Source organism: Netta rufina (genome assembly GCF_964035555.1).
Source record: "Netta rufina genome assembly, chromosome: 6".
Classification (NCBI taxonomy): domain Eukaryota; kingdom Metazoa; phylum Chordata; class Aves; order Anseriformes; family Anatidae; genus Netta; species Netta rufina.
The window spans coordinates 9154589-9182082 of record NC_140129.1 but is presented as its reverse complement, the minus strand read 5'-3'; the positions used below and the strand labels follow the sequence as shown (position 1 = coordinate 9182082).

General features: G+C 42.8%; 1 protein-coding gene across 1 annotated transcript in view; it reads right to left on the bottom strand.

The window, feature by feature from the left end:
* SPAG16 (sperm associated antigen 16) overlaps nt 1-27494 on the bottom strand; it is a gene marked incomplete at both ends in the record, with an annotated part of 378554 nt that overhangs the window by 122225 nt on the left and 228835 nt on the right. The window contains one exon of the mRNA XM_084289402.1: nt 15741-15867. Coding sequence (XP_084145528.1) covers nt 15741-15867 — 127 coding nt within the window. The remainder of the gene's footprint in view (nt 1-15740; nt 15868-27494) is intronic.

Here is a 27494-nt window from a genome sequence, read left to right as displayed (position 1 = left end):
GTAATCCCCGGTATCACCACGCTCCTCCCCGGGTACCATCCCCGGCGGCTTTTTGCAGACAGGATACCAGGCAGCAAATGCGAAGGGAGCACAGGAGCCCTGCCTGGCAGGAAGGGAATTGATTACCAATCCCTCTTTCTGCCAGGCAGAATTTCTTTGCTGCAATTCATACTTTTCAATGGGCTGGCTATAAACAGCCTCCAGATGGCTTTGGGGGGAAGTGAGGGCAATGACACTAGAGATTACAAATCAATCACTATTATAGAGCCTTTTATTAGGTAGAAGCTTCTGAGCAGAAAACAGATAACAAAAATATATAATACGTCCTGGTTTTTGTTTGCTGTTTCCTTCCCTTAAGCTCTTTTATGTCCTCTCTTCCTCCCGGCACCGCTGCTTTTGTTTCTTCCACTGCTTTTACTTCCATCTTTCTCAGCACATATTTCTCATTTACGCTTGATTCTGTCCTGCTATCATCTTTCTCTCTGCTCACCCACACCATCCACAGTTACCTGACAGGGAAGTAAAACACAATCTCTCTACTCCACACTGTTGTCTCCTCTGTCTTTCACACTCAGATCCCTCCTCTCGAAGGATGGGGCAGTAACAGTGATGGAGAATGGAGCAAGGTCTACCTAATTTTTATTGTCTTGAAGCAGTCTCATGTATCATCCTGACTCCTCTTGCTTGTGGCAGGATGTCGTAAGGTAGGACCCACGGTACGACAGGAGAGAAGTAGCAGAGAGCCCGGCACAGGAGGGCTGTAGTCCCTCAGCCACCACGTACATCATCCCAAGAAAGCTCCCCGCAGCTATAGCCGCACCGCTCAGCGCTGAAGCCACGGCTGCCGTGTGTGATACCTCCCGTCAGTGCCTCGGTTTTGGGAGGGAGATCCCGGGTGGAGAGCCAGCCAGCCAGAAGACATCAGAATATGTGGTTGTTCCTGGGACCAGTCCCCAACACCCAGCACACAGGCCGGATTTCACCCTATTTACGCTTCCTTCCATGTCCTTTTACTAACAGAAGTGTTGCTAACTGAACACGAGAGCTAAGTATTGACTGTGTATTTGCTGGGGGGGAGGACATAAAGACTTGTTAAACCACACACCTGATCAAAAAATGGGTCAGTTTAAAGAAATCAGCTGACATGCATTTGGTAAATAAATATCAGAAGCACCAAAAATTACCTTTTTAAAAAGTTTGGGCTTACCTAATCAAAACAAATTTCTGTTCTAAAACGTTAACAAGTTTAGATTTAAGTATATGTTTAGGAACTGAAAAATAGATCAGAATTATTGAAGAGGAATGCTTCAATTATCCTGAAGACGCTGTAATTTGATTTTTCCACCCACATATTGATGTGCAGAAAGTTTTCAATCTGCTGTCTTTCCATCCTAGCCCAAGAAGGGCACACCTGTGAGTTACAAGGCTACTTGTACTGCGTGACTCAGTTTGTGTCCTCCCTGCCCACCGCCAGACGGATCAAGCCAAGCAGCACTTTCAGTGCCACAGCACAGCACGAAGCAGAGGGCCGAGGCTGCAGTCAGGCTGGGTTTTGGCGTGTCTTGCTAAGAAATCAACGCTGCGCCCTTCGTGCCTCGTTCTTCCTTGGGAAGCCCAGCGAGACACCACAGGACGCACTCTCCACCCGAGCACCTTGGGGCTTGGCGTAGCTCCGGTTGCAGGGTGCTGTGCTGAAGTCAAGAAGTGGAAAACCCCAAAGGCCTGTATGCCTCACTTTGCACGCATGGTACAAGACGTGGGGCTGCAAATTTCCATCACAATGTCTTTTTAGACAGAACTGACGTGCTCAACGTCCTTGGGCTCCATGCCTCGCACAGGAGGACAGCTCTCTTCCAGGACCGGGGGCTCCCAGCTTGGCGCTCTACCACCCTGCACCAACCCTGGCCATGAGGAATGGAGCTCCTGGGACACTGCCCAGCATGTCACAGAAATATAAAATACTAAAATAGAGTTGTTTCCACAGAAACATTTGGGTAAATCAGCATTTTGTGGTGAAATTCTCTTTGACCAGATTACTGTCAAGTAAGGTTAAAAGACGGTTTGCATTAAGGTTTGTAACACACCCATAATCTCTATCATTATTTGGGAAGCTCTGTACAACCATAATAGCATTTACTCTACTGATTCAACTATCGGAAATCTAGCTGGTCTGACAAAGTATTTCTTGTTGTTATGCCATTTCTGACAGATGAATATTGCTGAAAAATAAATAGCAGGCAATTATTTTAATACACTCTTACTGAACATTACTTTAGAAGATTATTCTAAATTGCTAAAGACAGAACCAATTTATCTAAACAATTATTTAATAACACTATGGATTAACATTATATAGTCAGGTAGACAGAAACTATAGATAGAAACTGTCACTCTTCCCTTAATTTCAGATGGAAATGAAGAAAGAGGTCTCCTTCAAAACCAATCAAAATATTGATTTTTTTGTAACAGAAATAACTTGTCCTTCAAAATCTCTCTTAATTTGGTGATGCTCAGAAAGCTTCTATCATTAGACCATATATTCCCAACCTGAAAGCTGGATCATTTCTTCTAAGCTCATATGCACAAGGGAAGGAGATTAATAGAAAAGGATTGCTTTTTTTTTTTTTTTTTTTTTTTGGCAGTAAGCCACTGTTTTTCTGATTCTGTAATTTTCATGCCTCTATGTTAAGCAGATGTTTGTCTAAATCATTTAAATCTCTGTCTTTTTCTATTTTAGACACATTTACTATTAAGGAATGCTCCCTGAGTAACAGCATACATTAAAAGTTAATTAAGAGGAAGTTAAAGGAGAAGAAAAGTAATTACCTTTTCCATACCCTCAACAAACATTTATTTCATTTTGGCAGGTTAAAAATGAGCAAATTTGGAGTAGAGGTGTGGAAATTGACAATACGCATTTTTAGGAAAAAGCTTTATTATCCGTTTCCTTACACGCTAATTAGGAAACACAATCCGATCGCTCATGTTGAGCGGGACTGGTGAGTAATGTAAGCTGCTTGGCTGATTTCATTGTCGTACATAACTGAACTCTTCAAACGTGGCACACCTAAATCAAACAGCAGGCAGTTATGGGCTGCCATCACCCACACCGAAAAAAAGTTTTGATCATTACAAGACACTGCTAACTTGGGTTTTAGCTATCATGCAGCGTCCAATAATAATGTGTTAAACTTGAAATGTTAAAGGCAACTATTTACTCTTGACTATTAATTGCTTCAGAGGGAGCAAAACCAATCTAGAAAAATGTGCATACTCATACTCCCCGCACACTCCCAGACACACTTTTTAACTTACAGGTGTGTGCGCAATGACAGCTCATTTATAGCAAGGCACACTCCACTGGTTAATACCTGGCTCTAAATTGAAAATAAAATCTTGGTAACAAGATATGTGCATCTTTACTCCAGAAAAGAGTAGATTCTGGATTAAAAAAGAAGAAAAAAAAAAGTAATAACAAAAGAACTTCAGGAAGAAGTTCTTTCCTAGGCACAGTAATGCTGTTCTATTTAAAGTAAGACAATTACTCTTCTGAAATAACCCCCTCCCACTCCCGAGATGCTCTGTGCCCTGATACCACGTCTCAGAAAGCGAGAGGCCCTTGGGGTCGATGTGCTCGGGGAAAGGCAGCCCCCCGTGGGCCAGCACCAGCACCAGCCCTGCACATTCCTGGCCGTATCCAACTCAACGCCTCCACCACGGGTCACGGCGCTCCACGGCAGGGGAATCTGAGACATGATGCTCTGCATTATTCAGAGAGGAGCTGACAAAGGGCTAATTTTTAATAACGTGATTAGAAGGGAACCAAAAACAGGACTGCTCAGCAAATCCACAGCAGGTCTTGCAAAATCCACTTTTCAGATTTGGAAAGGGAAGATTTTAGATGGAACCAAATCCACCAAAAAACAGATCCCTAAACCAAAATTATTCAAATATTTTACACAGTTTTTCCCCAGGATGAAACTCCCTGGAGGCTGCTGTGCCAGCAGGGCTGGGCAGGTCTTGAGATGTCCCAGAGGTGCCACTGGACTCACTCTGCCCCTGACCTCACCTGTTCTTCCAGTGCTTCTGGCTAAAGCAACTCCTTGCTGCTTTTGCACAAACCAAATAGAAAACAGAAATTATTTAAATAAAAAGTGGGGCTGGGGCACAGTTGTATCAGCATACATCACTGAGCATCTCTTTTCCTGTGCTGGGCTTGTTCACGGTGGAAAATTGGACCACTGATATTTATTCCAGTCACCAGCAGGGAAAGATTATGTACAAAGGCTACGTTGCTAAATTCTGCCTCTTGCCTATCAGTTTTGTCCCAGTGTTTCCAATCTGCATGTGATAAATGTCTTCTTTTTGAAAGATTATTGCTTCTCTATAAAGCATTTTGGAGGAGAGAGAGGGGAAAGAAACAATCAGCTGAGTAAGGGACTGGCATGCAAAATACTATCATTTGCAAAACACTGGCCTGAAATGCACTTGGAGACAGGGAAGCTGGGCTTGAGCCACAGAAGACGAAAAACAGGAACGCAATAATTACATATTTATTTTTAGAGAAGATGGAAAGCTAAATAAACTATAAAACCAGTGTTTACCAGTAAATCCCCTCTGTCCTGAGAGCCACGCTGAGTGGTGCAGGAACAGTCAGTTCTCGGGGGAGCAACTGGTGCTACCTTTTTGGCAGTGCCTCATTCCTCCTGTCCTTGTGCCAGGACACTTTCGGTCCTGAAACAATTAATTTCAATAGTGCTGCAGCGAACTAGTGCCAGAAATCTCAACTTGAGAGACAACAATGCTGCTGCCGAAGCTTGTTTTTCTGCCCTGGCTCTGAAATCACCTGAATCACAATTAAGATGGGCTCTGAGACCATGCTCCTGAATGGGAGCTGACAGAGTGCAGGCTGCCAGGAACGAGGGACACAAAGCATCCCAACGCAGCGTTTGTGCTGGGATTAGTGCGCTCGCAATTGGATTTGGCGTGGGAGACTCTGTGCGACGGGGGATTTACGGCGGGGCTGAGGAATGGCGTGCTGACTGCTTTGATAAACGTGCATCCTTGAGGTCTGCCTAATTGTTCTGAGAAAACAAGGACGACACCATTAAGCACAGGAGAAGACAGCGTACAGAGGCAATTCCACGTGACGCCACCACGCTCTGAGGCCTGCCTCCACATAAGAGAGCCTGGGCAAACGCTGTGCTGCAAGGGAAGCTGGCTGCTAAGGAGAACAAGGCCATAACTCACAGCACTGACTGGAATACCGTCCTGTTGGTGGGAAAGCCCAGCCTGGCATGGTGACACAGAGAGATCTCTCTTAGCTGCCTCACATAAATGACAGCACGTTATTAGCAACGACTTACTCATTGCTGCAAAGTGGGGATGCTTGGGGTTCTCTGGGTACACAGGCAGCCCTCCAGGCAGCAGGTTGCTGCTCGTTCTGGCACTTTGGCAGCTACACCATCACATCAGCTCAGCTGCAAGACAACGAGAGAATGCACAGTCCTACTTGCACCAGCAGCACAAAGTCCCACCAGGGCAGTCTAGTGGAGCAGTCTGCAGTGGAGCTGTACAACGGTGCTGTGTCATCGCTCCTCCACTCCAATCGTTCACTTTAGGACTTCGGCTGAATCACCTTTACATTATCAGGGCAGCACACTATAAAATAGCAAGACCCTTACCTTTTAATATGGCTTTTCAATCACAGGTTAGATGAACAAGAAAGAGAGAAAGGGGAGACAGGGAAGAGGTGAGATGATACAGATACTATGCATAAACAAATTCCTGATCAGATGAGGAAAAAAAGAAGCATCTCCCCAATTTTGTATCATTTTCATATTCGACAAACCGCGACACCTTTTAATACAAAATGTCCTTGGCTGTTTATTGCACTTATAAATATGGAAGCTGAAATTCGATTATAACCAAAGAGTTGCACGCTAGGCTTGGACCATAAAATGTGAACAAGCCCTCTCCATGCTGTTGCCCTGGGGGCATCAGAGCATAATGCTGTTGTAAACCTCTGCTCATGTGCCAGTTCTCTGTACATTCAACATATATACTACAAAATTTCTATCAGGCAAAATGTTTGAAGTATGAATTACCATTGCAAACTTTCACTATCCATCAATGCTGCATGGAACATCCTACTCAAAGCATTTTTTGACAGCCTAAAACTTTTTCTCCAGAACTCAGGACCCTCTCAGCCATTTTGCAAGACTATTCTTGGTCGAAAACGGACTACTTCATTTTGATTTGAAACAGGAAGAAAATCTCTTTTTAGCCGATATGTTGCAAGCTCTGAGGTTCCAGTCTTTCAATAAAAAACACACAGCTGAACTCATCCCAAAGGCTTGCCTGTTTACAGTTCGAGCTTTTCTCAGCCAGGCTCTCTTTTTCTGTTCTAGCAGTGGGGTGTGAACAGGGAGTCTAAAGAAGCCACCCACTGAGGTTGTGCAGAACCAGAATGGAGTAAATCTGCACACCGGCAGGAGCGGTTAGAAAGGAGCGATCTATACAAAGCAACAGATGGACTGCAGGCTGGGTAAACACCAACATTTTGATTCACTATTTACCAAAGTGGAAAGCTGTTTATTGAAAATATACTACTTACTTCACAATATTATTGTTAGAAGAAGGCAAAGTGATTTCTAAGGTTTGGTTGTTTTTTTCATGTTTGCTTTTTTTTTTGTTGTTAACAGATTTTTTTGAGAATGTGTAGCCACATTCTCCAGGTCATCAGCCTCCTTAAACAAGTTCACACAGTTGTGTCTGGGATGGGATGGTAGATTACAGTTGGGATATAAAGCAGCTCATGCTTGTAGTACTAATTTAATGTAATCTTTGAATGTGCAAAGCAAAACCCCATTATAGCATATTTAGTGCAGATGAGCGTGTCCAGACACCGTACTTCAATGTGAGAGACCAGCAGCTCTGTGCTCCGTAGCACATAAAAACAGCTCTTGGGGAATGCAGATAAAGGGAAGGTTCACAACCTACCCATACCACTTCTTCACCAGAACATGGCAGAGCACTGTAGGTGTGCAGGCAGAAACATTGATCCCCAAAGAGGACCTTTCATAAAGAACTCGTGTCTGTAACCTGCTCTCTTCAGTTACTATGTGCAGAAAGAAAACTCCACAGTTAATTGCAGAAAGAAAAGACCATTTAAGATGCAACGCCTTTAGCTTAACAGACTAACAGATGTATCCATTTCTCATGCGATCTGAATGGCATGGTAATTTTTCCCCCTACTGCCTTGTCAAGAGCAGGATTCTGAGCAAACGTGTTGAAGCAGAACCTAAGTGAAGCGAGCAGCACAACTGCCGTCTAGAGGAAGGGGGTAGAGGAAGCGTGTTACTGTGCACAGTAACGTGGGAGGTCAGTCCCCCAAACGTCTATAAAGCTCACCACATTAGACAGCTCCTAGACACTCAACACGTTTATTTCTTTGCTGTACTTGCTTATCTGAATTCTGGTTTAGCGAATGGCCCTGTGCACTGCCACATGCATTATGTACAGGCACGGGAGGTGCTGAATATGGCACTCAGTTGCTTTGCAAACTTTGGCATCCATGCTTTAAAGTTTGGCATTTTACCTCAAAACATCTGTGGCAGAGGTTGCAGCATTTGTAATAGAGCGTTCATCTCAAATCTGTTTCCTTCCCTGGCTTGTCAGGACACGATAGCTAAATCTCAGAGATGATGCAAAAGGAGATTTTACTTCGTGTAACATCATGAGTGCTGCATGAAAAGCCGTGGGCACAGAACACCACCAGTACAAAATGCAGTAGCTCTGCCTTCAGGGGCAGGCAAACAATGCCTGGCTGGCTGCCTTGCTTACTACCGACTGCTTTTCACTCATAAATTCTAAACTTTACTGGTTCTTAAATCCTCCAGCGTCACCTCTCACTTCTGCCCTGTCAAAGGCGATGGTGCTAACCAGTGCTTTGAACATTTTCTGGCAAACACCTTTGTGCTCCCTTCCCTGCTACATTTCACGTCTAGAAACACCCAGGGGCCACCTCACTGACCTCAGCACATTTCTCCTTCCCTCTCCTGCTTACAAAAAAGTTGCTAACAAACTGTCTGTGTAGCACAAAACATTGCTTGTGATGTTAAATAACACCAGAATGGTTGCACTGCAATGTGGTGCTCTCTTGGGCTGAAGCTGCTGGTGTCTGCCTTGGTTACGAGCTGCCCAGAGCAGGAGCACAACGGAGCCCGATCTGAGAAGAGGGGTGTTAATATAATACCTTCTAAGTAAATTTAGCTATTATTTTTAATTAATTTAGGTATTGCGTGGCCAGTGGTAATCTGCTAAGAACATTATTACACACATACACACACCAAATTGCTTTTTTACTAATGACTCATTTGTTTTATTCTTGCCTCTTTCCAAAAGGCGATTAGGTTGAAAATGACCTTTTGAAGATTGTACTTTGCAGACTGATCTTTTCATTTTTAATTACTTACTTTGCTTTAATTGTTACATTAGGAACTATTAAGAAAGCAGCCAGCTTCATAATCAATAATTTAATTAGAGTTTTAGGACCAAGAAGTCAATGCAAATGTTATTCTGCAGCCAGGCCTTTCCCAAAGCCTCTGAAAGAACTTTACTCTCCTTTTGTTTCAAAGTGACATTGGTGACATAAAAATTAAATTCCTCCTTACTGCAATATATCATGGGCACGCATTAGAGATGTCCACAGGTGGTTGGTAAGAAGTTCAGATCCAGGTCAATCTATTTGCTGCCCAGACGGGAATGCAGCCTCCTCCTCTCACTTCATTTCTAAATAATCAGGGACACACCAAATGCCATCGCGCCGCACGCTCCAGCAGAGCCTGCTCCTGTACCGCACGCCTCTAGTTAAGTGTTTACTGAAATCTATAGCCAGACTTCTCCCCTGGCTACGACTTCACAAATTTTAAATTTACCTATTTATAGCTCTCTAATTACTACTAATATTCTAAGAGAACCAGCGGCGACTGAAAATTGATCCACTCTAATTTTACAGCCGGTGAGATCCGATTCAAGCAGCAGCGGGCGAGCAGCCCCCTCCGCCCCGCCGTCTCCTCACTGCCTGCCCGCATAGGTTTACAGCACACGAGTGAAGCATCCCAGGGAGCTGTGATGCAGCTGAGAACTGCATGTTTCAGGCAGCTGCATTGCTCCAGAACACCTAGGCAAGCAGCAACCCCCTGTCTGGGAAGGCATGAGGAGCTAAAAGCCAGTACTATCCTGCTAGAGCATCCTACTGTATCCTCCAAGGACAGAGAGCCTTCCAGCCCACCTGCAGCTTTGGTGAGAGGCACAAAAGCTTGCAGAGGGGCTGGGCAGCTGCACTGACCTGTCAGGGTGCTACGAGTCTGTGAGCTCGGCAGCGAGCAGGACTTCACAGGTGGGTACCACTGGCACATGCTGGAGAAGGGCCAGAGGATCCTTCCCTTTGGGAAAAGCAACGACAGAAGCAGGGAGCCAAGACTCCCTCTAAGACACACGGTGAGTTAAAACCAGAATGGGCTACACTGCCAGAAGCATTGCCTGAAGGGTGCAAGGGCATTTCCAGCAGCAGCAGCAGGAAACTCAGGCAGAGCCCCTGGGGAACCCGTGGCCATACAGGACCAAAGCATTCAGGCTGCAGAGGACTCCTCCAGCAGCAGCTTAAATGACTGCACACATCACAATGGAAAGGCATCACTTCCACTGAACCAAATAACTACATCCCTGCCAAGATAAAGCCATTTACAAATCTCACGTGAATTAGGAGGCAAGCTGGGTATTAGCATTTAACTTACGGACCTGTCTCGTCTTCTCCTAGGCATCTCCTTGAAATGAAGCAAGAGCATCGCTTTTCTACGTCACGGAGACAAGGCACAGGAAGACAAGGCATTAAATGGGGCTGCCTTCCAGCTGGCAAGAGGACCCGAACGTCCAACGGACAGGAGCAGGCATGTCAATGAACAGGAACAGCTTAATAAAACAGTAATTATAACCTCTTAAGAGCCGCTAATTCACCTGGAGCTTTGCAGAACAAGGTAACTCGTCTGATCTAAAATGTTTAAAGCCTCATTTAAACCTAGTTTAACAAGGAAAAAAGCTCATGAGATCAACTGATTATACACCTAGAAAAACTTTGGATTTGATGGTTTGATTTGGGCAAGAAAAAGGAGGGATGAGTCAGTAACGGAAGGCTAAGACAGACAGGCAGAGTCCCCGTTCCAGTCTGAGGGACAACATTTTTGGAGGAAAATCAGAATGCAGCATTTTTTAAAATGACAGTGACCATACCATGTTTTTTTCCAATCATTTTTCAGGATTAGAAAGAAATCAAGACACTTTTCCTCAGCCATATTTTTGGTTTTGAACAAGCACTAAGTCACTATGCAGGCATCCAAACTGCTATCCCCACAACCCTCTCCCAGTTTTACTTTTCTCTGGTAGTACTTCTTGGAGAAAACATAATCCATATTCATACCTATTTGTTCTTCATTTCATATTTTACTGTGACTCATAAACTCCTTTTCATATTAAGACAGGGAGCTGTAAAATATGAACCCATTATTTACAAACACACAGAACAAAATCAGGAACACACAATTTGTTACGCTGCGTGCCAGGAACTGGGCCTATCCTTGTGCTTTCCTTATTCAAAGCAAAATAATTCGACTACGCTGAGAGATTTGAGTTTCTCACGGAAGAACTCTTCATCTTCAATAGTGACAACTTCAATTTTGACCCACTTTTGAAGAGGATTGACTTGAACCACATACTGCCTGTCAACAGTTTTTTAAATGACCCATCCCGTATACGCACTCGGCTCTTGAATTCATTCCTCTGGAGTTCAAAAGGGCTCAAATAAAACTGACAAACCCAATACCCTGAGGATATTCTGACTGATAATTTTGTGTCCAAGGTGTTTACTCAGGGATAAATCAACTGCACTAGGCCAAAAAATGTAAAGACTACCAGACTGGATTTCCAAATAACTCCCCTGACTGCTCCACGCCTGATCCTTAAAACACTCGGAAACTGCTCCTGAATTTGGCCAGTGAATGCCCGATGATCACAGGCATTAAGGTCCCCCCACAGATAGGCAGCACCCCTACAAATGGAAAAAAAAATAAAAATGTTCTGCCAAAATCTATGTTGTAAAACAACCAGTCTAAAAGACAGCTTGTATTTCACTGGGAAAATGAAAGACGGGATAGGTTGTTTTAGGGAACTACCAATTCAGAGCTAACTAAAGCCTGACAAAATAAATACCGACAGATCAGAGGTCTAAAAGATAGCCTGTATTTCATGAGGAGAACAAATAAAGGTTATCGAAGGAAGAGGCCGACGGGGAGCTGGCGATGGGACGCGATCAGGCTGCACCAGCAGGGCAGTGCTGTGCCCCAGGCATCACACGGGGGACGGACAGGCTGTGTCGTGAAGGGAAAGTCTGCAACACCTGAGCTTAAGATCAGCATCCTTGTGGTTATTCTGCATCCATAAGAAACATGTGAGCAGCTAGCTCGCATCGTTTTAATGCCACACCACAGCTGGCAGCCTTAGCAGAGAGCTTGAAAGCTGGTGTATCTATTCTCAGGTAGGAGACGGTGTGAAAAGCCCTATTAAACAGCCACTGTCCTTAAATGATCTGTGTGCCTCACCTCTGATGCCTTTGGCGAGACTGTAAAACCACAAATACCACCACCCCAAGTACTGGGGATTTAAGCTACTGCTTCAAACTCCCAGACAGCTCATGTCAGGATCTAAAAGTCCGTGGGGTAGATGACAGAAAGCCAAGAGCAGGCAGTGCCAGCCATCACCCTTCCATCCCCACCTCCAGCCACACTGTGGAAGAGCAGAGGACCCCTGGGAAAGAGATGCCGGACAGCTGCGGGGAGCAGTGCCCCTTCTGCCAGATGTAGCCTTATTTTGGGTTCCCCTGTTGTATCGCAGAGACCTAACTGCATGGAAGCTTTTACTCCACCAAACCCTGGCTAACACACTCAATAGCCGTTAGCAGAAAATGACAGGCTAGCGTCTATAGGACAGAAGCCTCAATTTATTAGGAAATAACTTTTAAAAGGGCTGTAAGAAAATATTTTTATTTATTTTTTTAAATCCAACACGAGACCCCTGCACCAGCCCAGGAGGGGGCTCTGCCTGAATTCCTGCTCCCCTCTTTGCTCAGGGCAGGCTGAAATTTCACTCTCGCCTATGAGGAGGGTTCTGGCTCCACAAGAGCAAGTAACATTACTAGGAATTACTTGACACTCTTAAGGCAGGACTTTGCACAATCTCATCCTGTTCTTCCCTTCTTCCTCAGAGATTGGTGCCTGCATTATTCATCAAAGAACACGCTACCTCGGAGCTTTTAACTTTTGATAGTGCTGTTCAGCCCACAAATTACTGTCGAGGATAAAACTTTATGCACAGAGCTAGAACTTACACTTGGCCACTGCTGAGCTGTCTTACCCCTATTTAAGTCGTCTTTGACCCAGACAGTAAAAAGCTGACATGTTTGATGCTTTCCTGTTTGGATGTCAGGGAGATTAGTTTGATAGTGGGGTGGGAATGGGATCATTTCATTTGTGTTGTGTGCCAGCAGTCTTCTGCAGAAAGAAAGCAGAAAAACACGGCTTGTCTTAAATTACCAGGCTGCAGTGCAAAGGAAATCATAAAGTCAGAAATACAGCCTGGACAATTAAAATATTAAACAACAAGCAATTGAGCATCAGTAAAGACCAAAATAGACAACAACTGCCAAACCCTATCTCACACGCTTCTTATTTCATGCAATCAAATAGAAAAAGATAAAATACTTAAGTATACACTGCAAGTCTTCCCAAATCCTGGTGGGACACAGTCCTTAGGGCATTGCTACCGAGTGCTGACTTCTAAACAACAGCCAGTGCACAACTTCTTAACAAACGAAATATCTGCTTGTAGCACCTGACATTTCAAAAAGCAGAAAGCAGATGAGATAGTTACTAAATCAATAAGTTTCAAACACGCAGAATGAAAAAGCACCTTTTTTCCCCCCCCCTATTTAATTATTTAAGTGTATAAATATTTGGCATTTTATCTGCCTGGGAAAGAGCAAAGATCCAGCTTGGCTCAAATGTTATCCTGGCAAACCTGCGCAGCCCCAAGAAGTGACTCATCAGTCCGGGGGAGATGCAGATGAGTGGCAGACCGCTTATCACACGAAGAATTAACCCCAGCAGGTGAACCTGTGCTCTGGGGGTCTCATGTTCATTTGCACCTCTCACACTCATCACTGGATGCGCTTTGCAATTCATGAGTCGAGATGCTTGCTGTGATGTGTCAGCAAGAAAATATTCTGGTAAAAAGCCAGAACGTGCTTGTCTTTCTATGAAACTGGCATAAAGAGACATGAAATCCACAGCTTATCTTGGCACAAGCACCATCAGCCTTACTGGCAAGAAACCCCTACAAATGAGCAGCAGCCTCAGCCTCACACATCTCATCTCATCCACTAGGAGTCTGGCACAGCATGAGGATGGTTCCTACCCAAATCCAACACCAACTCTGTTTTTCCTCCCAGGATGGATGGAAAAAACCATAAACATCTAAATACCGTACCTTCTGCGTTGTCATTTCCCTATAGGCAACATGTAACTTTGTTTTAACATTACAGTCATTGGACTGTAAATGCATTTTAACCACTACAGCTCACCCTATGTTATCTGGAAAAAAAAAAATAATAAAAGAAAATTTTTAAAAAAAAAAAGAAAAAAAAAAAAAAGAAAAAAGTCACATATTTCCAAAGTCTGAAGGCTGCATTATAGCCTCAGCTTAGTAATTACAAAGATTTATGTTCCATTCTACCCCAAATCCAGAGCTCATTGTCCATTCAACTTACACGGCTCTGACTTACAGTTCTCTGCATCCATTATCTTTAATAATAAAGAGCTGACTGAAGTTAATGATTGAAGAGCAAGATGTGATTAATAATACGAATCTAATTTATGAGAAAACAAACCGGAGTATGATTTTCATGTTTCATTAAAATTACCTTAAATGTACTCCTTAATGCTAATTGATCTCACAGAGGTGAGAAAATATTCTGTTCCAAATTAACAGGAGAAAATCATTCATCATCTTTCTGGAGGGAACATTTACTATCATTCAGCGTTTAGAGGGTGATAGCATGTTCACAGCGATTCCACCACTTACAGCGATGCTTCAGTGTGGGCATGTATCTGGAATCTGCAAGATTTCATCCCCTGGATGGGGACACAATTGGACAGAATAAACACACAATAAAATGCCACACGTAATGTTTTGTTTTCATAAAAGGTCTTTTCTAGCTTAGCAATATTACCCAACGCTGAAAAACAGTGCTGATGAAGAAAAATCGAGCAGGCTTTTGCCCTAAGTTTATCAAACAGAAACTCTTTTACAGTGCTGTTAATTTGCTATGAGCACAAAATTACTGAAATATTCGCACAATAAAGTTCCATGCAGGATTTATTGAAAACAAAGCAAAGCAGAAATCCATTTTTCCACTGAGTTTTTCACTTCTGTTTGTATTTCAATATGTATTCTCTTTTTGAATTATTCATATTTGGATATCAAATATTCTTACAAACCAATGCATTTAATAATAATGAGTCTTGACTGGCTTCATTTTAACTTGTTGTGCTTTATGCCCAAGATTATTATTAAATGACCTTCTACTCAGGCTGTTCCTATGATCCATAAATAGAAATTGCCTAATGAGCATCTCAAATATTCCACTGTCATTTTCATGTCAGTTTTTCTCATCCCGTGTTTGTATAGCTCTGATGACAATGTCTATTAGTACACAGCATTAGCTCTTTGCCTCTTTTCTCTCAACTCCTTCCCATGAATTCAGCTTTCTCTACTCTGGGCTGGAATCTCGTACTTCTACACCGTTTGGGAAACACAAAGTGACCGCACTACCTACTCAAGAGGCAACTGGAGAATTTCAAGGGTTGATCTATGAGAAATACCACAACAGCAGCAATAATTATTGAATTTTCTGATGAAAGAGAGAAAAAAAATCCTTTTGCCTTGTACTTGTATTCTACCTGAACAGGATTTACATACTGGTCTGCAAAGCACCAGGGACAATTACTCTCTGCAAGGTACTAAATCCATTTATACCTATACCAAAGAATGAAGGTAGAGAAGAATAAGGGAAGAGATAGAGTTTTTGAAACTGCCTAGAGTGATATATTCTAGAGAAAACCATACATATTTCATGAGAAATCAGGAGAGAGTTCTGGGGAGAATTCCTCCTAAATGAAGAATAAATATTTCAGACTTCCATGTTACTGCATCTTATATTTACGCTATCTTTCCCTGTTTCCTTCGTACAGAAGTTAAAGCACATGCCAGCGCTTACAAAAGAAGCCAGACAAAACTGACCCTTGGCTGTCCTGGCTACTGAACTGATAGAGCACTGTGCACAGCACTTCAGACCACTGCTGAGCCCGCCGCTACCGAAGCCTAAGTGCGTTCAGCCATCTAGGTGCACATCCATTTGTTGTGCTGTGAGGACCCTGGCATTTCAGATGTCAAGGAAATGCTAAATGTTGTCATTTTGGTCAGTAGATAATAGCCGTGTTAATGAGTTAATGTACTGCTACATCACCCTTACCTTCTGTTTTAATTTTGTGCTGGCTTTAATTTTTCTCCTACCCACCATGGCATCATTTGGGTTGAAGTCCAGACAGACCAAGAAAAAGGCCGCTTACCGTTCTGGCATCCCAGAGAGATAAAGTCTTGTCAGCAGAGCTTGTGAGAACGGTGTTGGAGAACGGAAGGAATTCAATGCTGTTGACCGAATCTTTATGGCCACGCAGAGTGTATCTGCATCTCTCACTGCAAAAGAGTAACAGGAATATAGCACTTGCCATTCAGGATAACAAGGCAAGAAACAAGTTAATCAGTAGCGAGTTTTACACATCTTCCTGTTTACCATCCTGCCTTCTCCCAGCAGATCAGCCATGAAGTAATATCCCAGAGGTTTTTATTTACTTTTTTGTTCTGTTTTGTTTTCCTACCTTTTAATGAATTAACTTGAGACAACACTATGGGTCGTTCTCAGATCAGCGTATGAACCTGATTTGTGATTGGAACACAAGACTGGAAGCTTTTCCCATTGCAGACAACAGAGAATCACTTCTTTCAAAACAAGCTAAAGGTGGCTATACGGTGATGATCTCAAAAAGCTTTTTGGCTTCTTTTTTGTCTTGTTTGTGTGTACAGCAGAGAGGGATGATCCTTTAATAGGAATGCAGGAGAAGAGCCCACGGATGATGCGCTGGGACAAGGTAGAAGTTAGCAACCAAATCTGGGATTATTTAGACTGAACAGAAGGGCAAAGTCGTAACGTCCACATGAGCATGTCAAGATGGGAAGGGGACTGAAATCAACAGGCATTCTCCACCCAGCATGGTTGTGTACAACAGTCACCCATGCTGATATGGGGTTCAGCCTATGATTTCTTCAGCTAGAGATAAAACATCAGTTTGCGGTGTTTGTATTGTTATAACCTGTGAAAACGTACAAGTAGGAGTGCATACTTAGCAAAAATCTATTCAAGGTAAAGCCAGTAGCAGTTCTATACTCTTTGTAGAGCTGACAAAAAAAATAGTCATAAAAAATAAAAACCAACAACCCATCATAAATTACTACAGCTTTCGGTGACAGCTCCAAATTTTATTCCCTGCTCATGTGATGCTGTCAGTAGAAATGCACCTCCCCTGAGCTGGCTGCTGAATATATCATTGGGGCTTGCAAATTAGATTACTGGGTGGCTCTTAACCGAGAATTTCTTACAATATTTATTAAGGAAGCTGTCAGCAGAGGGAATTAAAGATGTGATTTTTTTTTTCCCTCCTGCCTGTTCGTTGCCAGAAGACTCTCGGAGCTCTTGCAGGTTTTGTATCAACAGCACTGCAGATCAGATACAGGCCAGTAGAGCTAAAGGGTTTTGATGGGCACTCTCCCAGATCGCTGAGCTAACCAAGTGAGTTCTCAGCCCTATTTTACTGCCCTTCCCTCTCACAGACTGAAATGTGCATGCTGTGTTGAGCTGAACACCACGCCTGTCCCCACAGAAGAGATAGCAGGAGGGAGATAAGTTGCTTCTCAGTAGAAATATTATCCAGGAAATGTATTTGAAAGGAATATTAGATTCTACATGTATCATTTTACACAATCTATGTTTTTCTATTATAGATAATACATTATACTACTCAGTATTATCCATTATATAGACTACATGTGTTATTTTATCACAAGGACTCATTTTAAATTATTGATAAAGTATCACGGCTGTTAAAGCTCAGTGCACACTATATCTGATATTCATGATCACTTGATCCATGACACTAAAGCTAACTTCAATACAATAACTTTTTGTTTCACAGTTTCATGGCAAAGTTTCACACTAGAGAATGTGCTTTTTCCATCTCGGATCACGTCGGTTTATTTGTGGGTAGGTTTGCCATTTTGCAAAAGTGACCCATGATTTTCTGCCTGCCTATTACACTGTAAGGGCTTTTTGAGTGTCCAACCATTTTTCTGACAATCCTGCTGTGCATTTTTGTGGCACCTGGCAGTTCTGGTAGGACAATGTGACCTACCAGAGTGGTGTGACAGTGTCCCGCTATTTGCTGGTAACACCGGGATGTGCACATGTCCCTTTCAAAGGCAGGGGGAAGAACCACACTTTCAGCTGCTTGTGGGGGCTTGAGAAGGAAAGAAAGGAAGGAAAGTAAAGGAAAAGGAGGGAATTTTGTTCCTGAGCAACTGCTGTAGGATAGGGGCCATCCCAGGCAGGCCGGCTGCAAGACAAGGCTTGTGAGAGATTAATTAGGTGCCAAAGCAGGAAGGCCCATCCCGAATCCCTTAGCAAGGTGAAAATGGACTCAAGTGATGGACCATGACAGGAGCAGAAGGGAAGGAAATGATTTGCATTTTTCCATCAAGAACACAAACACTCGGCCCTGCAGTTGTCTCTCCCCGTGCCGCTTCCAGCGCCCCGTGTGCTGACGAGTGAGCTCTGCCTCTCGCGATTTAATTTACCACTCCGGCAGCTGACTGACTGATATTTCTAAGAATCTCCAACTGCTACATAAAATAAACTCATCTTCCCTTCCAGCTGAGATATAATTTCAGCAAGACTGTCTTGTATACAAGCTATCTTTTAGTCGGAAAGGGGAACATTTTATTTAGATGTTCTTTCTCCACCAAAAAAAAACCAGCAACTGATCTAAAGGGTAGATCATCACCCTGCTTCTCATAGGAACTCATATTTCTATCCAACGGCTCAAGTTTATCTACATTAGAATAAATCTGTAGCAATATTCATTACCTAATGCTTTTTTTTTTTTCTATTTATGAACACACTGCCTCATGGATGTAAGCTTCATCGTCTGATAATTTCAGTTGGGAAGAGAGAGAGTATCATCTGTGAGTAGTGGCTTAGGCATCTGTAGTTCTGTCAGTGTTTAAATGCAGAGATGGGTCCTTAATAAATGATGTCCTGGTACAAATACAGCTCTGTGGCTCAGGATTTTGCACGTCATGTTCTGAACTGGTCTCAGATACTGACTCCAGCCCTCGTCCATTACCTGCGTTATTACTGATGTCTCAATGTAAACCACCAGTTAGCACATCTTGACTCATGACTCATTATCCTCAGTGTTCTCTTTTTCTCTACAAAGTCCATTTTCCTTCCCTTACAACCAGTAAGGTAATGATGTCTTTCAGTGAATCAGCACCTTTATTCCACCCTCTCCAGTTTTTCCTAGCAGGTTCAGACAAACACAGACAGGTTGCTGTAGGCATATACCTACACCATGAACATTGGCACTTAATCACACCCTTCTCGATATCACCAGCTCAACAATGATGGAAAAAAATGCACTTGCTCGATTCTTTGAGAGACTTTGCTTTTGAGAATCACAATCCAGAATGGTTCATTCAAATTCAAAAGGGCTTTCAGTAAAACCACTGAAAACAAGATACGAGATGTTTCCACTTAGATAAGACTTCACTGAGTACTAACAGGCTGCCATCCCTACGCTAACGTGCAATAGCAGCCAAATAATGCCCTGGGTCAGGATTTCGTTGTCTGTACAACAACTGAAAAACAAACACAGGCAGTGGGGAGATTTCTTATGCTGGGTACTTGCACATCCTCCCTGACAGAGTTAAAACTCAGTAAGAAGCAGCTGGTACTCCCTGATGGGAACATTTTATGGCTGCCCGGTACATATTTATTGCTAAGGCTATCCATGTGCGAAGCGCTGGAGAACCTACGGTGCTCCGCATCAGCTTAATGCTCCTTTCCAAAGGCACACAGCGAACCAGAGAGATGAGTGAGATTACACGTGGCCAATTCTTTTACTATTTAAATAGGGTTTTAAAAAGAAACACACATGATTACCTGCAGTCCTATGGAAACAGGACACACACTGCCTCCTTGATGCTTTTTTAAAGGCTGGGGTTTCTGTGTTGAGCTCTCATTGGAAAAATGGGGGGTGATGCTGTTCCACTGACTAGACAGAGTTACTCATTTTATTGCTGTACCGTATTAAACCACATTTCAGGCATAGCAGTTAAAAGCACCCATACAATCAATTGGAATTAATGAGATTCAAGCACGTACTTTCACATCAGGGCCTCTACCATCCACCTTCTGACATGCTTCCAAGGAGGGCATTAAATGCACAAACGCTCTCGAGCTGCACCTTCCTTTCCAACAACCACTCTCAAATCCATTGAATGAGCACTAAACCAAACCCTTTATCATGCCTATTGAATAACACCCTACCATGTGACCTGCAATCCCTATCAAGCAAAATGTCAAGGTAAATTACACTGGAAAGGCACTTGTTACGAACGCGGACGCAGCGGTTCTGGGGAAGTTTTGTAAGGTCACACAAGACCAGCTTCTGACCGTGTTATAGTGATAGGATTGCAGCAGTTACAAGGAGATACTTTTAACAAAAACAAATCCCATCGCTTCCCCATTATACGGCTTTATCTCCAAAACGTGTTTAAATGAGGCACAGAACTTTTCTAGCCAAGATCAATGGACAAGCATAGCAAAGGGGCTGGCTTAAGACATTAAAATGCCAGTTTGTTTTATGCTGTTATAAATGCGTCCTATCATGTCTTTACGTTTTATGACCCCTATTTTATTTCTAGGTAGCTTCACATATGACACATCCAATTACTCATGTCAAGAATGTAAAACTACCAGTATTTCAGTAAAAAGTACCTACCATCACTTATGACAACCATTTTTTTCTTGACCCATTATTTCACTAAATATAATGCATTTTAAAAGACACTGACGTGTGGGGACACTTTCTCTGTAAAGTATATTTGTCTCTGAAAAGATATATGCCAGCGAGATGCTGTCAATATGCGCCACTTGGCTCAATTACTACTCATCTTCAATAAAATGAAGGTCTCTTCACATTCTGAATATTCATTTGCGCCCGCTTCCAACATAACATTTGTTTGACACTTTGAAAACCAAGGGCTGAAGTACATGCGACTACTGCTTCTGTGAAGAGGTACACAGCTCTCCTTGAATGTTTATAAATATTTGGAAGGAAAATATAAATTTAATCTTTCTGTGTGTAATTTATCTTAATAGCCAGCACTCGTGGCCCATTTTAATCTTCGGAGTCTGAGAGCTCTGCAAAACAATGAGCGATCCCCCGGCCTGAAGGAAGCTGTAAGTCAGCAGCTCCCTGGCAAGGATCACTTTGCGGAGCTCTTCCCGACTTACTAAATCACGCGAAATCGCTCTACGCTAGCGCGCTCAGATAATTTTAATTGTGACACCTTTTAAATAGGCAGCGAGAGGAAGCAGGGTGAGGTGCTAACACCTCCTGGCACTGCTCCCATCAGAGGGTGTTCACCTTGGGGCCAGGAGGGCTGGCCGAAGCCCCCGAGCAGGGGTGTAAGTCCTGTTCCTCCTGGGAGCAGCACAAGGTTTGCTGCCCGTGCCGGTGGGAGCAGGGCCGGATCCAGGTTTATCACCACGGGAGCCTGACAGCTCACACTTCTGGTCTGGTGCACGGTAAATTGAGCGTGTAAAAGGAGACCGAGCCCTGCAGCGGTATGGACTGAGCTGATAAGTTTAAGGGTGCAATTCTCTCCCTTCCTCTTTCCTTCTTCTCCTGCCAAAAGCGAAGCAAAGGCTCAGGGGCTAGGGAGGCTTAGCCACGGAACAATGAGCCCCAGACGTGATATAAATGGTTTTCTAATATTTTAGGTATACAAACAAACTTTGCTCATCTGACTCTGCAAGTTTACAAGTCTGCAGTAAAATGGTGTTCCTTTTCCTAGATTTCCTTGAGAGACGGCAAAACTTCACCTGTTACCTGTCTATCCTTAAAACACACGAGCTCTGAAATGGATCAAACTGATTAATTAAAAAGGCAGAAGTCATTAATAGCTATATTTTTGTCTTGCTTGGCAAGCTTTGAAAGGCTGCAGCATCTTACTTCTCAGAGGGCAGATTTCTCCTCCAAAATTTGGCCGAGTTCTTCTCCCCTTGCTTTTCACGGGAGCTGAACCGAGCGTGGCAGCTTTCCTCCAGCGCCAGCTCACCAAGGCTCGACACAACCACCAGCAGCACTGCTTCAGCTCACGCCATGACCGACCTGCTGCACATTCCTGCTCGTACAGGGGAGACCCACACATGTGGGGCAGCCCCCCACGTGCACAAAGGATGTGTCCATGCCTCCAGATACGCCCACAGTCCCAGCTAGATTTGCCTAGTGGGTGCTGCAAGCCCTGCCTTCCAGCACAGCTCTGAGGGCAACACCTCAGCATGGCAGACCCTTAAATTTGGATCTCATTTTAGGAAGGCTGAGCCCATCAAGCGCTCCCCAGCCCTGCCTACTTGAAGGACCTTAGGATTGGATCCTGTAAGCATCACCTAAGCATTGAAATCTACCTAAAGCAGGGGAATCAGGTGCATTGTATCGTCCACCAAAGCTCCAGTCTGCGCCCCTTCCCCACTCAGCAGACCCCTTTGGGCTTCTCTGACTCCATGGTGCTACACCAGTGGGGCACAGCCCTGCTGGCATCGATGCTTTTGTGTGCTGTTAACAAGCTGCTCAGTCAACAACAACATCCAAACAGAACAGGAGAGCTATTTTGTTGTGTTGTGTTGCGCTGGAAATTTATTTCATCTCCAGGGACCTTGCCTCCTTACATATTTTGCTGTTCTAAAAATTACTTTGTCCTATTTCTGTAAGTTGAAAGAGCCTCTTTGGCAAACAATACCCAGAACGGGAAAATTGAACATACCTGAAAACACAAAAAATACAAAAGCACACGCAGAACAGAAAAAGAGGGCAATGCATTACGTTAAATGAAGTCTAATAGCCTGAACTTCAGATTCAGCAAGGTCTAATAGTGAGAGACATTTGGTCAAAGCTCCCCTAATAAATTTATAATTAACCATCAGAAAGCAACTCTCCGGTCAGATTTCCATTCTGCAGCGAGACTGGGTAAGAGCCAAACAATCACAGCCCCTGAAATACTGTTCTCTAAATGCAGCAGAAAGAGGTTGCAAAACTTTGTGCCTTACCTTTGGGATTAAAATGCTTATTTGTCTCAGTTCCGCATAACTTATGTAAGAGAGCGTGCATTACTGGAAGAGGAGCCCATTATAACACCGTCAGGGCTTTCTGGAAGAGCTCTACCAACTGTGTTAGCGGAGCCGGTGCACTTATTCAGCGTGTGGAAACTCCACTACCAGTGAGATGCTGCTCAGTTTACTAAGATCACAAAAAAATACTCTCAGACAAAACCAACCAAACAAACAAAAATGCAAAGTTTTAAGGGCACACCGGTTGCTATGGTGTTGAATGCAGACCTCACTGCCTGGTGCTATCCCGAGACATAATAGGAACCCTTGTTGTCTGCCATTGATTATTGAGCATGTTTCTGCATGGAGTGGCAATGGTTGTTTGGGTTGTACAAACAAAAGGCTTCCACAGGTACCGTCTTTGGTTGGAACTATTTGGCAAAAAAAAAAGACAAGAAATAAATACAAACAATTACATTATGTCCTTTGAGTGATTCGAATACTGCTCAGAAGCAGGATCCGTTTTGGTAAGCACTGAGAATAGTAAATATGATTGACAATAGCTTTGCATGTTTCACATGAGTGAAAAGTATGAATCACAGGAATAATAATATTCGACTTCGGCTTTCACCAAAAAGTGTGAAAAACTAATGGTGTATGCTAATAATCTGTCTCCTCTGTTATTGGCTTGAAATATGAATAATGAAACTGCTCACTAGTATGATGAAGATTTAGTCTCTTAACATCTTCCATTTCCATTTCTTTGAGCAAGTGAAGTGTTGTGTAAGAAGTATAATTTGTGTTATTTTCTGCTTCGAGATAAAGCATTTTCCATGTGAAACAGTTTTTTTCTTAAAAGGGAAGATAGTAAGGCATACGATCTTTACTCAAAAATGTTTTACAATGCTTTTGTTCTTTTCCAGTTAATGCTATAACTTTATATCAATGTAATTAAACTTGCGTAACCACAGTGCACCCCCAAATAAGCCTCACCATACCAGAAGAAGAGCGTTGACAATTACAAGATCTAACTAAATCCTAACGCAATATACTGGTGTGGAAGAATCCTTTACAGATGCAATCTGGAATTGAGCACATCTTTAAATCCAATAAGATAGATTATTTTGCCAAATTTAGCCAAAAAACAGCATCAGAAAATGGTACTTGCACAGCTATCTCAACACAGAGACTGACAGCAGCAACTGAAACAAGGTTTCCCTGCAGAGCTGAGGAAACTTCCCTACCACTGTAGCTGGTTCAAAGAGGACAAGGGCCGAGATGGAAAGCTGTGCACTATAGCACGTTTATTTTCATAACAGATTGCAATACTTTCTTTGCTAGCTTTTACCGTGTAGGCTCAGCTGAACTCTGTACCTTGTCAACATTTCCATAAAATCTGGCTAGTCAACGACTGACTGCTGGCAGCACCCGACATTTTTCAGCTGATGCCAACAGCTGTTGCTAAAACTCACTTTCCCTTCAAACCGGGCTCCAAAACAACTCTGCTAATTTATTTCAGCTACCTCACTTTGAACAGAAGCATGTTACTTTTGATCCAGATTTTTCAGAAGTGAGATATCTTTTCATATGCTTCACATTTCAATTATTTTGCATTCGAAAAGGGACACATTCTTCCAAGGTAAGAATTAGGTCAATAAAAATGACTTTGAAACTAAGTCTGCGACAGGAATAAGATGTAGACATTTATACCCAAAAATACAGAACTTAAGCCCTTTTCAAGGACTATCTCAGTCCTATAGAGAACCTTGGTCCTGCTTGCAAGTATCATTAAGATGAATGGCTGGGAATGGTTCTGTGTATTTTTAACCTAACAATACTTAGCAATTTGTCACTTACCTCACCTCCTGAACTCAGTCAGAAATGAGAAATAAATTTGTTCATTGTACTCTAAGGAACTCAACTTAGTAGGCATTCCTCTAACACTAGTAACACATCATTATGGGATTCAGACTCAACAAAAAACACATTGGTACCTGCTCCTATTGTGATTTGGGATTGCACACCTTGGATTTCTTAATCAAGTTTCAAAATCCAGGTTCAGTTCTTCCCTCTGCCACGTAAACTCGACACACATGCATTAAACTTTCCCTTCCTGGTTCTAACTTTCCCATCCAGTCTGGCTATGTGCAAAAAATAAAGTCAGCTGAAACCAAGTTTCTGTAGACCAATGGTCCCAGCCCTCTGAATGACAAGATCTGAAGTGGTTTTCCTCCAAGGTCAGCTCTTGTATTTCGTAGTTATTGAATAAAATGTCATTCCAGTCCTTAGGACAGCAACCAGAACACAATCTTCTCTTCCTCCGCGATGCCTGGTACTATTTAGAAAGCATAATCATCTGTCCCAGAATTGCAGACAGCGATCCGGGGCAAGGTGCACCAAGCTTCAGAAAGGTACGCCGTGATGCTCGTATTATATTTTGAGCCTAAGAGCAAATCAAGCTTCCTTAAGGGATTTTTTCTGTTGTTGGGCAGTTAAAGATGGGAGCACCAGAACCCCCTGATTGAAAACCAGAGCCTTATTTTATTAAACAATTATCTCCTGCTCCCTCAAGGCAGATGGGTACCAGATAATCAGATAAGCACAATCTCCGTAATCATAAAATAGATCTAACCCATTTAAGCCGTCATTAAACACTGCAGATCTAGTACGAGCATGCTTTCAGCTCAGCACTTCTGCAGCAGAATAAGCAAAGGCTCGCTCCCCGGTGGCAGCGGGTTGCCCGCAATTACTGGAACCGCTGACATCAGCACCCAGCTGATGCCCAGCTTCTGCAGTGGCTACGTAAGCTGCCGTTTTTTTGTTCTTTTTGCTTTTCTTTTTGACAAAAAAGGTGTGGGTAAAGCTTCTGCCTTTTCTGGCTGACCCCATAGAGCTCTATCAGTTCCCCCAAGGCCTTACCGCTGTTGATTCTGAAAGTTAACAGCGTGCATTGGCTTCTGTGGATCACCGCCAAGCACCTGAATTTTGTGTGTGCGTGAATATTCATCATATTAATGCTTAAATTGGATAAATCCTATTTATGCTTTTCTATTCAAATGGGTTGCTGTACAGCTTTAGGCTTCTGCTGGTCAAATAAAGTATTGGGGAGCAGGTGAGCCACCTACGCTTAATATTCAGGTCTCTGTCCTGGTGCATTGCAAGAATGCTGAGACTTCCTTGGTCTGCTCTTTCATTCACTCCCTTTCCATCATTTACTTCATTCTTTCACTTGATCAGGTTAGTAGGTAAAGAACATGGCATTATATTCGCCACTATTGACTGGTCACACATAATGCTGAGAGAAATAAATGTGAAAATGAAAAAAAAACATAGAAACATAGGCATTTTGAAGCAGTCACACCTTCTTAAAAGCTTTCAATATATTCTCCGGTGAGAATTAACACTTTCAACACCATTCTAAAATACACTGAGACAAAAACATAAGACAAAATGCGCTTTGAAAAATTCTGATTGGTTCTGTGAAATAAATTCTTCTGATACCATTTTGGCTCTTCTGCCTCTGGGAAAGGAAGGAAAGAAGGGGACTGGGGATATATGAAATGTGTTCATCCTTTTTAAATACAGTGGTGAAAAAAAAAAAAAAAAAAAAAAAAGGTTTGACTGACAAATCCTAAGTTTCCAGGAACAACAGTGGACAGAAGCAGGTTTACAAGCTGTATTTCCCCACGTACTGTGCTCCCAAGTTCCTGACATCTGTGCACCCTTCCTGATACAAACTGCAAGGAGAAATACCAACCGTGGCTCCCAGTCCTAACTTGCCCAAAGAAAAGAGCTTGTGAGGCATTTCATTCAAATCATAGCATGCTGAACTGAAAAGCGCATTTTTTTGTTGAATCCTGATACAGTCTGGTGAGAATGATCTGATCTATTTTTTATGAAAAGTCACTGACAAAAGTAATAATAAACTATTGCTTTTTATAGGATTTCAAGTCTCTAACAGTATATAAAAGTATTTTTTTTTTTAATGTAACATAGAAGTCTAAAATAACTTGCCGAAATAGCTTACTCTGACTTCACCCTGTGGAAATCTATCATACCGTATTTCTCTGTAATTTTATTCACTTAGGATGAGACTTTCCAAATTCCCTGACAAAGCCGAGTCTCCGATTCTCTTAGCTTTTGGGTACCTAAATAATCAATTAGATGCTTAATGGGGTTTTCAAAAGGCACCACATGCCCACTCCAGCAGATTTTCAATCAATCCTTCAGGCACTTCTAGGGATTCAACCCTTTGTGCATATTAAATGACAGGAGCCCACCCCGCTCACATCAGCTTTGATGAGAGCTTTGTTATGTGACTTGACCAGAATTTGGAGAAGCTGACACAGAGAAGGCTTGTCTTACTAAAGAGTGGGAAGCGTCCCTCCTGGGCCTTGCGTTTGCTAAGAGTCAGTTCTAAACCGCATGACGGATGACACGGGTTCTCGCTGTTTCTAAAACAATTTGTTGCCTCCCTTCCAGGAAAAATTAACTGTTGTAAAGCTAGTGACAAAAGGGAACGGCTGAAACAAGACCCATGTAGGTCTTGTAAGACCCGGCAGCATAAACCTAGAGAACTCAACCGCATCCACACAGCTTTTAGAAAAAGCCATCTAATTTAATTCAACATCAGCCCTCCAGAAAATGCCAACAAACAACAACAACAACAAAGAAACCAGAGGAAAAAAAACACCACTAATTTAACCTCAGAATCCATTTGCTGGTCCCAACTTTATAGTTCCATATAGGATAGTGAAAGCAACACCAGCACTCCATGATTTCACCAGTTTATTGTTGTTGTTATTTTGTTGTGCTTGTTTTTAAAATATTTGAGATTAGACTGACATCTCTACATCTTAAACCCAACCCAGATTTGGGC